The 11,222-nt window shown below is 36.6% G+C and overlaps 1 protein-coding gene across 1 annotated transcript in view; it reads left to right on the top strand.

Moving 5' to 3' along the window:
* Positions 1-3,516: 3,516 nt before the first annotated feature.
* Positions 3,517-11,222, top strand: part of LOC107675045 (probable E3 ubiquitin-protein ligase RNF217) — a 15,627-nt gene continuing 7,921 nt past the window's right edge. Inside the window, exon 1 of the mRNA XM_016469233.1 lies at positions 3,517-4,475. Coding sequence (XP_016324719.1) covers positions 3,621-4,475 — 855 coding nt within the window. The 5' untranslated portion in view covers positions 3,517-3,620. The remainder of the gene's footprint in view (positions 4,476-11,222) is intronic.

Below are 11,222 nucleotides of genomic sequence, written 5' to 3'. Positions count from 1 at the left end.
TTTGCAAAACTTTATTTTCTTTTGCAAAACTTTATTATTTTGCATATATATGTGGCATTATATTGACTCCATAATATTGACTCCATATTTGATGTCTGAATCATTCATTCAAGAGATTCAAAACGAAACAAGTCTTCATTTATCTTCATTTATTTAAAATGATTTTTTTTTTTACATAATTAGGCTAATTCGTTTAAATGAATAAATATTTTTAGACTAATTTACTATAACATTAATAAAACATTTTGTCAGAAACTCAAGTAAATTAGGCTTACATATTTTGTTTGGTTGTCTATTTTGTTTTCAGAATCGTGGGAGAATCATAGCTTAAAAATACATAGGCTAATATATGTGGCAACTAATACCATTAGTAGGTAATATATTCATTATTTTATAGGTAATATTACTACTTTTTCTAATATTAAAATTACTTCTGCAACCCAATCCCAGAACTAACCAACAGACTTTTTTTGCAGCCGCTTATTAATAATATTTTTGCTTTTTATCAGCAGTTACTTTGAAAAAAAAAATCAGAAATTCAGTCATTTAATTCAAACACATTGAATTAAATGTGAAATTTTTAAATAGAAAAAAGTACATATTAATTAAAAAAAACATACTCCAATAATCGTTTTATTTACAACTTGGGGGAAAAAAACGTATTTTTTTCCCAGTTTAGTGTTGTATTAATTATTATAATAACTATTAATTGGGAGTAGCACTGTGATGATTCATGGTAGCTATGGACTTTAATCTTTCCTAAAATTAGGCAGCTTGTTAAGAAGAACTGTGCTATTGTTTTTATTAATGATCTGATGTAGCTGCAGCATTTTAGCCTGTCAGATGATAATATGAGCACACAAAAAAAGAGAGAAAAAAACACATTTTGAAGTAGGATCCTAAGCCACTAGCAACAACCAAGAACACTCCAGCAACTAAAAAGCATCATACACTCTAAAAAATGCTGGGTTAAATATAACCCAGCGCTGGGTTAAAAAGGGACAAACCCAGCTATCGCTGGGTCAAAACAACCCAATAGCTGGGTTTGTCCCTTTTTAACCCAGCATTTTTTAGAGTGTACAAAAAAAACAAAAACCTTAGCAACTACATAGCAACACCCTGGCAACCACCCAGAAACTCTTGGCATTGAACTGATGAGTTTTTCAGAGGCAAAATCTTCTTTAATCTTTGCATCCAACCTTTATCCATTTAGGCACTAAAAATGCCAGGAAATGTGAATATAGATGTCTCAAGGCAGCTCAGGGCTCTGCTTCTACAACTCACACGAGCCTCCATGTAGCGCAGGATTTGGTTGCTTTGCACGTGTGAGGCATGCTTGAATGCGTTCTGTGACATTGTGACCCCTCATTGATTCATTGCAGATAATAACAGATGGTCACTCCTTAGAATTTTTAAAATTAGCCCCCTAACAGATGGATATTTAAGCATGACTAATATCCGTGATTTTGATTTATTAATTAATGACGGGTTTGTGTCACGCTTTTATAAATTGCCACACAACAGTGTCTATTTGTCAAACAAGCTCAGTTTAAAAAGCCATCTTGGGAAGCAGTGCACTTTCTGTTATTTCTAGGAAAGAATAGCCATTTTGTGTTTAGACGTGCTTGCATAATATGAAACAAAAAGATGCACCAGACACCACCCGATCTAAATATTCCCTCACACTTGAATCTTTTTAAGTAAAAAACTAAAACTTTTTCTTCACTGATAAAATAGATAACATCAGAAATACAATAACAAATGTAGATTCTACAGCATCTAATACTTCAGCTTCATTCATCGCACCCAAAGAAAAACTGCAGTGCTTTACAACTATAGGACAGGAAGAGCTAAATAAACGTATCACTGCATCTAAACCAACAACATGTTTATTGATCCAAATCAGCATATTAGAATGATTTCTGAAGGATTATGTGACACTGAAGACTGGAGTAATCACTGCTGAAAATGTAGCTTTGCCATCACAGAAATAAACTAGTTACAGGTTACTAGAATAAACAAGCTACAGGTAGTCCAAAATGCAGTGGCTAGAATCCTTAACAGGTCAAGAAAATATGATCATATTACCCCAGTTTTACAGTCTCTGCACTGGCTACCTATTAAGTTCCGTATCAGTTACAAAATATTATTACTTACCTATAAGGCCCTTAATGGTTTAGCTCCTGCGTACCTAACTAGCCTTCTACCACACTACAATCCATCATGCTCCCTAAGGTCGCAAAACTCTGGACTTTTGGTAGTACCTAGGATAGCAAAGTCCACTAAAGGAGGTAGAGCTTTTTCGCATTTGGCTCCCAAACTCTGGAATAGCCTTCCTGATAACGTTCGGGGTTCAGACACACTCTCTCTGTTTAAATCTAGATTAAAGACACATTTTTGCAACGATTTGTATCGTAAAAGGCACTATACAAATAAACATTATTAAATTTAATTGAATTGAATGCACTGCTTACTAATAAATAACAAGTGAAATTATTAACATGCTACATAACTTATGCTACACGTATTGCATTATTAACATCTTTAGCAATGGCAACTCTTTTTAATTTCCTTTTTGCTTGTAGATAAAGTGTAAAGCTTTCATTTCTGACCTTGCAAGGCTTAAAGATGCTGTGAATGTGCAAATATCATCAGGGACCCTGGGGCCTCTTGATCCTAAAGGAGATCAACAAGGTGGGGCAGAATGTTGATTCAGCATGTACAACGTGCCCAAGTGACCTATTACTGGGTTAATTTACCTTTTACTCTTCCAAAGAAACATCACACTCAGCATTTGCTTATGTCATTCCTTTTTCTAACATTCTTAGCCTGTGAAGCACCGAAGCTGAACCAATCTAAAGCTTGCAAATTGAAATTCGTTTATAATTTACGCTCTACCGCCCTCTAGTGTCTAGACACATTAAATTACTATGGATAAGATTGACAGGGTGGGAAAGGGTAGGATTACCAAAGATATTCGATCTGATTGGATTCTAAGAATGTTTAAAAACAATTGTTAATGTGACTTTTCAGTCATGTTCAGTTACATTAATAACAAATATATTTTATTTGTTTAAATAAAAAAGGCCAATAAAAATATAATTCTATAGAGTGTGTGTGTGTGTGTATATATATATATATATATGTATATATATATATATATATATATATATACACACACACACACACACACACACACACACACAACATGCTTTACAAAATCGAATAGTTGTAACGCTACCACAATTTGTATTGTTGGGGCTATTATAATTAGATGCGCATTTAATAGGTTATAAACAGTGCTAGTTTTCAACTATAGAGCCTAAACGAACATAACGCCCGATTCTGAATTTATTAAGCCTACGATTGCCATTGGAAGATAATGACAAAACGTCAAAGGCGCCTAATTTATATTCATGAGATAGCCGTGTACCATTGGAACGTTACCACGAAACGTCAACGTGGCCTAATTAATATTCATGAGCAGAGGCTTCGCCGTAGTAGGATTCGTGATTTCGGACCCGGAAGTGGTGTAATAGTTACTCGCTCTGTGTTTAGTTTTTGAGTTTGAAAGCGGACTGTGTGTGTTTTCGCACAAATGGAAAGTTGACCGCTCGGGAATGGAAGATGAGTCTTCCATGCGTATGAATGTCAACGCTCAAAATATGCCCGGTTATATTGGACGCGACGGGGAATCTGTCCATGTATCCAGCGGGACACGGAGCACTGATTTCGGCCGGGATGTCCGCAGCAGCGACACGAAGGTGCCATCATCATTATCGTTATCCTCGAAGGATGTTTTGGAATTTCATAAACACAAACATGAGCCAGGAGGCAATAATAAAGAAAATGACGAGAGGGAAAACATAAGACCCGTGGATATTTTAAAAAGGAATGTTGGTTCCACTATCAGAGATCCAGAAGATCCCACAGACCTAGAGAAAGTAGAATTTGACATCAAATTGAACGACTTGGATCATGAAAAGGATGATGAAAGGATGCAATGTAACACAAAAAGTCTCCAACAAAACATGGAGAGTAACTCAGGATTGGGAGATACTGATGGGAATCATCATATTGATTATATTGATTTGAAGAGTGGTGAAGATCCCAGCCAATCAAAAGAGCATGTTTACTGCACTGTATACTGTATTGCCAATGATAATTATAGGATACCTGTTGAGAAAACAACATCTGATCATGAAACTACATCATTGTCATCATCATCAGCAGATGTGCTGGTTTTACCTCCCACCGACTTGCCAAATTCAGAATTGGACTATGAGCACTATCCAGAGCCCTATACAGTCTCCGACTTGATGCTGTCTGGAATAAACGGCTCCTATAATGCTGACAACAGTTTATCTGTTGTGTTAACATGTCGAATTTGTCTTGATGACAAACAAGCCATACCACTACACTGCTGCAAAAATGCAGTTTGTGAAGAATGTCTGAAAAGATACATCATCTCACAGGTATCCACATCCATACTATCTCAATGCAAGTTTTTCCTTTCTTTTCAGCACTGAATAAAATCTTATTTGCAGGGATGTTCCTTTGTATGTGTCTGCAACCACTTTTAAAGTGGACTGATGCAAACCTAATATGCCTCTACATGCCAGCAATGAGAATCACATCCTACTGAAGCTGTGAAACAGCTGTCATCTTCATGTGCTTTTCTGTCTTTATACCCTGGTATAGTGATGGTAATACTGTGATACTGCATGATCACCATGTTTATGGTCTTTACAAGGTACTCCAAGGTGTTTCAACAAGCATGTTTTGCTGGAGGATCACCTGTCAGTCAGTCTGATATTTGCTTTTCTTAATTAATTGTCTTCTAATTATAGTATGTTTGTGGAGAAGTTCTCCATTGTGTTTGTGAAAATGTTCTTGGCCTGTCCTGTCCTGCTTTGGAGAAGTAATGCATTTCCTGTGTTGCTTAGACTGGCCCGTGTGGTCATCATAGATTTGAAATGTTTTAGTCATTTTCTTACTCCCTTTGCCACAGAGCAGAGGCCCTTATTGTGTAACACAATACAGTCATGTCTGTGTGATATAAAAGAGCATGACGATTTTTGAGTTCCTCAGATAGATACATGACACACCAGCAAGTGTTTAAACAGTCTTGCCAGGGCTTTGGTTAAACTGAAAAAAAAATGGAATTATAATAATGGAATGGAGGCACGGTCAACTAGTCATCTGGCCATTTTTATTTTGATACTTTTAGTAGTGCCTTAATTTGCATGCATAGACATTTTGCATGGTAAAAAACCTCTTGGAAAAGTTGCATCTTTAAGTTAATCCCGTTTAAAGCATCACTGCTATATGAATTCAGATTGGCTGTTGATATTTTGGGGGGGTTTTGAGATGGCATATATAGTTCAACTTCTAAACTTCTCAAGACCTATTCGATTTCACTCCATCTAGCTGTTTTTGAACGGAAGAACATGCCTCATGTAAACAACCCCTTAAGCTGTATTTTATGTTAAAATATCCCAACTTGTGTGACTAGAATTGCGACAGTTGTACCGGCTTTACTGATAAGATGCGCGTTAAATATCGCATGCGATTTATCGTGCAGCCCTAATCTGAAGATTGCAGACATTGAAATGGTCGCCTAGGAAATGAATCTGACCGTGTCACTTGAACCCCAAGTTGAAAATTCTGCAATCATTTAAAATGAAATGAAAATGCTGCAATCATTTACTCAACCTAATTTGATTTTAAGCCTGTATGACTTTCTTTCTTTTATGCAACACAAAAGAAACATTGGAACCCTATATACTTTGAAACAGTTTCACTCAGAATTTGCTTGTAAATTTCACAATTTCAAAGAAATGACAATTAACACATTGAATTAAATGTGAAATTTTGAAGTGAGAAAGACTGAAATTGTATGTTCTTGTAAAACATACTCCAATAATCTTTAAAACTTTGTTGATTTTCAGAGTTGACTTTCATTGTATGGACATGGAAAAAAAAAAAAAAAAAAAAACCTTGAGGACACAACATGAGGGTGACTAAATGATGACAGAATTTTAATTTTTCTTTGAACTTCAAGACCTTCATGTTACCCTAAACTCAAAATATATAGTTTTTCACATCCCTAGTTTGGATGAAATACTGTAATATCAGGTTCTTAGAAAGAGGAAGAGGTCTAGAATTTTTTTTTCTACCCAGTGGCAGTGAGTCATGTTGCTGGCAAGGGGAGGAAGAACTTGTGCTGTAATTGATTGCTTAATCACTGAGCTCAGCCTCTCAGTGCCTTAATTACATTACATGACTGTTGGCTGGAAGGTCTGTGCGCGGTTTGCAGGCAACATAGAAACAATTTGCCCTCCTGGCGGGATCTTGGTCGTAATCAAGTAACGTTGGCTTGCCTGTTGTTGCTGCTCTTCTCTCAAATCAGATTTATTACCCCCGTGAATGATCTTGGGGGTCAGGCAGAGGTTGATGTGATGATGATAGCTGAATGTATTAGTCTGGTTTTGTCTTATTCATGCCCAAGCAGTAACCTGCATTTGGTGAGCTCACTTGGCCTGTTTAGCTGCAAGCCTAGACCTTTTTTCTCGACTGTGATCTGGAGTGCACAACTATGACGATGATGCTGCCAAAAAGAATTTTGTTTATATAGCCGCTTACAGATAGATCGCCACTTCTCCCATTGTTGCAGCGTGTGTTTTGCTATTCATGGACGTACTGTAAAAAGCTGATTACCTGTAAAACCTGTCTGTTTGAATCGTATCCAGTGACACAGCTGTGTACAGCGTCATAACAAGGTGGTGTAATGCATAAGCACTTAGTTTCTGGTTCCGGTTACTTGAAAACATGAAAATGTCCCGTTTTATGTGAGCATTAGGATTAAAAAAAAAATGACGTGAAGTGCAATCTATGACTAGATTTATGTTTTTACTTTGGCAGTTCTGTCATCATTTACTCGCCCTCATTGTCTTGTTGTGAACCCCATTGGCTTCAATTTTATGGACATTTGCAACTTTTTTCAAAATATCATCTTTCTTTTTCAGGTGAACTATTCCTTTAACGTCTGCATTTATGAGTTAAGTTTTCCCTTTTGTTGTATGATTCGAATCATCATTTGTGCACTTTTCTACTTTTTAAAGGTGACATTCAACAACCCTGCTTTCATTGCAGTCATTTTTAGGCCTGTGCGGTGCATGATTTCAAAAGCAATTTAGATAATAAGAATACATGAGATCAAATGAATGCTATGAATATGGTTTGTAAGCAGATGAAAGGGCGATCGGTTAATGTGCACTTTTGCTGAAGAGAAATGGCAAGAGGTTTGCACTACAAAAGACTCATTTAAATAGCTAATATTTAACTTAACCGAGCCACTGTTTCTCATTTCAGGCCTTTGTGTTGGGTTTGGCAAATGGGGCGGCTGGTCTAAATGTCAGGTGCCTATGGCAAGGGCGTTTGGTTCATTCTTAGGAGTAATATTTCAGAATGCTGGCTTGTACTGGGTTCATTAGTGGTTTACTTATTACGTTTAAAGAGACTTGGATAGTCGTAATATACAGCATGTCACTATAATGCCATCTCAGGATTAACAAATATAAATATGGTGACAGCAGTCTCATAATCTGACTATTTTTTTTAATGCTTTTGAAATGAATGAAAGTGTTGTGTGCCGTTCAAAATTGAAATCAGAATGAAATCAAAACAGGATACAGAACTGTAATCTTTAATATATAATTTATTAATAAAAACACATTCATGTTGTGGGTATGATAATATAGACAAGTTTATGGACAAGTATGAATTGTAGCCATCAACAGCATATATGGGGTATTTCATCCAAGAAGTAATTTAGGGGTTTGAGATCTAAATATATTTAGATTTTTGTAGTTAATATTTTTAGCAGCATTGTTTCAAAGGACATGAATAAAGAGACAACTTCTCAGAGCTGTCTAGTGTGCTGATAGCATTTGGCACGGTAAACTATTTCAGAGAGTTTGTGTCTTTTTATATTCATCCCCTTTTAAGCAGCACTGCCGCAGCCATCAAAACACTGCTTTTGTAACAATTACATAGCCTTCAACAATCATAAATTACAATTACTGTCAGACCTCAAACCGGCTGCTCTAAGTAATGTTTCCATTATTATGCATAAACTGTGACTTCTTCAGTCTGCTATTTTTTGATTGTTGCTCTAAGTAAAAAAAAGCAAAGCTTGTTTTCAGCATCATGAATGTATCAAGTTAAAAATAGTTCTGTAACTTTTTTTAAACATGAGATCCAAGATCCTTGCATTCCATTCCATTTTGTTGTGCCCAGTCCAGCTGTTTTTGAACCCAAGCATGCAATCTGTGTGAATGCATGAAATCTGTGGTTGCAAAATATGTTTCTTTAGTTGGAGCAGGGGCTGACTGGTAGGTTATCATTTTTATTTTTTTAATATATATATATAACATTTCTGTCCCCCTCACTTCTGAAATGATGGCTACGCCCCTGAGTTGGAGTAATGAAATATCTTTTGTGTGACTGTTGAAAGTATATGAATTCCAACTAATAAACTGAAAGTGGCACAATTCCTAAATTCTGAATGTTGCCCATTAATGCCCAACATCCCTGATGCACAGGAGCTCAATTTTACCAAGCTTTTTTCTTTTTTTTTTGGATAGTCAAAAACTTTAAATGACAGAAAATGGCTAAAGCAGTGACAGATGGTTTTCATAAACCTGTCTATTTCATAAACATGGACCCAAGTTTTGGAGCACAGCATTTTGTATTTTACAAAAGGATTTGGTAAAAGACTCTTGTTTTACTCTGTTGACAGGAACATTTACAGGTATGTCTGCTATGGCATTGTAAAAGCAGCAATTAAAAGTCACAGTACCAGAGTAATACCTAAAGAATTTGGAAATGTCTGCTTTTGAATTTTTGCTTTGATGTACAGTATATGCCTCAGTAGATTTGATATTAGGTATCAGATTGTGTGAAGGTTTGGTAAAGATTTGTTGGTTGGTTTCACTGAACTTTTGTAGGCTTGCAGAATAACCAGTCCATTTAAATGTATTAATGTATAGTTGTTTCTGCTAGACTGAATATTGCCTACAACCTACTGTAATTGAGATGTATGAGGCCTTAGATTAAAATATGCATGCAGTACTCCGATGAGGTGATGCAGGAAATCTGCTGAGAAAATAAAAAATGTTTGATTACTTTTTTTATGGATGCTATACTGAAAGTGTTTGGACATGCACTTTTCCCACAGCAATTTGGTTGCTGTCTTACTGTTGACTGAGTGTTTACTGTAATAGATCTGCGTTATTCTTAACAGGCATGTGGCCAGCCTCAAAGAGCGAATTCTGCACTCGATTTCACATCCATCAAAAAGATATCTCCCTGAGAAGATAGCCCACCTCAAGAGGTGGTGCTGGTCAATAAGAAAACATGTCAGAGTGAATACAGGATGCCAGCGTGTGATATGGCGGGCTGAAAATCAGACTCTCCATCCATACTGAGAGGATTGTTCACACCTGCAGTGGGTGCTGAGTGCCATTATTGTGCTAGCTGTGCGGTCGGCCCATTAGCAGCAGGCTGACAGGTGTAAAAAGGGCCGGTGGGTGGCCCTGGGGGAGTGCTAGCACTGCTGTCACCAGTTGGTGCCACGTACTCAGGTAAGGGCTCTCATGGGAGTGCCAGATCTCATTAGGATCGCAAAGTAAACTCCAAGCACACCGGGCTCTCAGAATCTCACCTGCTGCGAGCACAAGATGCCACACAATCAGCCACGAGAGCCCTTCTCTCAACATGAGCATTGTTCGGGCTGTTTACCAAGACCATCTTTTGCATTAGTCAGGTGCATCAGTTAAAAATGACCCAAGCAGCGTCCCCAAACTAGTACAAGCTTGTTCCAGCAGAAGTTAGATCAGCTAAAGCTGTGTCCCAACTTAGTGATATACTATACATTATGCACTTTATACTATGCACTATGTACTCAGCCATCTAGTGCATGAGGTTTAAAAGTTTATTTTGTCGTCCACCATCAGAGTGTCTACCCTCCCTATAGACTATGTAAGGAAAGCTGCAACAGTTTAGTGCATGAAGTGTCAGACATTCCACACTTTTTTTGCAGATAAATAAGTGCATCTTCCGTGTATTTTTTAATTGCACTTGTTGGAATTTTCAGTGTGAATGACTACAAAATGAATAAGAATAGTGCATAATTATGTGAACTGGGATGCACTTTCACTTATTTTATTTTCTCATTTGAATGTGACTTTGACATTCTTAAAAAAATCTCCAAATGATTCTTCTTGTGTGTACATTTATCCATTTAACCCAATTGTGTTAAGCAATATTTGTGTACTAGTTGATTATTTGGTCTTAAAGTCACAATGTAATGGAAATAGCAACATCTTTTCTTCCATATTGTGACATATTGTACATTATTATTGACAAACAAGCAAAAAAAATAAATAAATGATTGGATAAGTCCGACATACGTCAGCAGAGAGAAGCTTATCATTTCACCAAAAGATTGAATTAGGATAATTCAATTAAAAATATTTTAAAAATCTAGCTGACTAAATGACTAGTCGATTGTTGTGAAAGTTACTCTTGTTCTGTGACACTCTTACAGGATTAACCGTAACTCAAGAGCTTCCACAGAATGGGGTAATTGTTATCAAGCCATTGCCATATTTTAGGGATGGACATTGTCATAGTGGTAGTAACTGTGGGGGTTAATTTTTATCATCCTTTCTTGGTGCTCACATCATGATTTTACAGACGGAATCCAGTCTGGTCTATTTTAGTCCAGAATGCATTGCTTCCAGATAGGCCTGTCGCAATAATCAATATATTGATTTATCGCGCAATATATGTACATGACCTCAATCATTTTTGGTGACGCAATATATCGCCCATTATATTTTCTTAAAAATTAATGTCACCATGTTTTGTACATTCCACTTGCGCCTGTGTCTTTTGCAGCTTCTTGTACATAACGTGGTGTAGTCATGAGGTGCTAGTTCAAATTTAAAAAATGCTTCTACAAACAAAGTTTCATCTGCAGATATGGTCTTGTTTAGGGATCTGTGCCTTTGTGCATATGAACATCTGACTGCTAAGTAGGGATTGTATTTTTCAGCAATCGTGTGCACCCTTAATTTACAGAGAAAAGAAGGTCCGGGAAAAATCTGTAGATGGAAAAATCTCCATACAAGTTCTTTGTGCATTTTTCTTTTTTT

Source organism: Sinocyclocheilus anshuiensis, unplaced genomic scaffold, assembly GCF_001515605.1.
Source record: "Sinocyclocheilus anshuiensis isolate Anshui unplaced genomic scaffold, SAMN03320099.WGS_v1.1 scaffold776, whole genome shotgun sequence".
NCBI classification, from domain to species: Eukaryota; Metazoa; Chordata; class Actinopteri; order Cypriniformes; family Cyprinidae; genus Sinocyclocheilus; species Sinocyclocheilus anshuiensis.
This window is presented reverse-complemented; position numbering and strand designations above follow the sequence as displayed.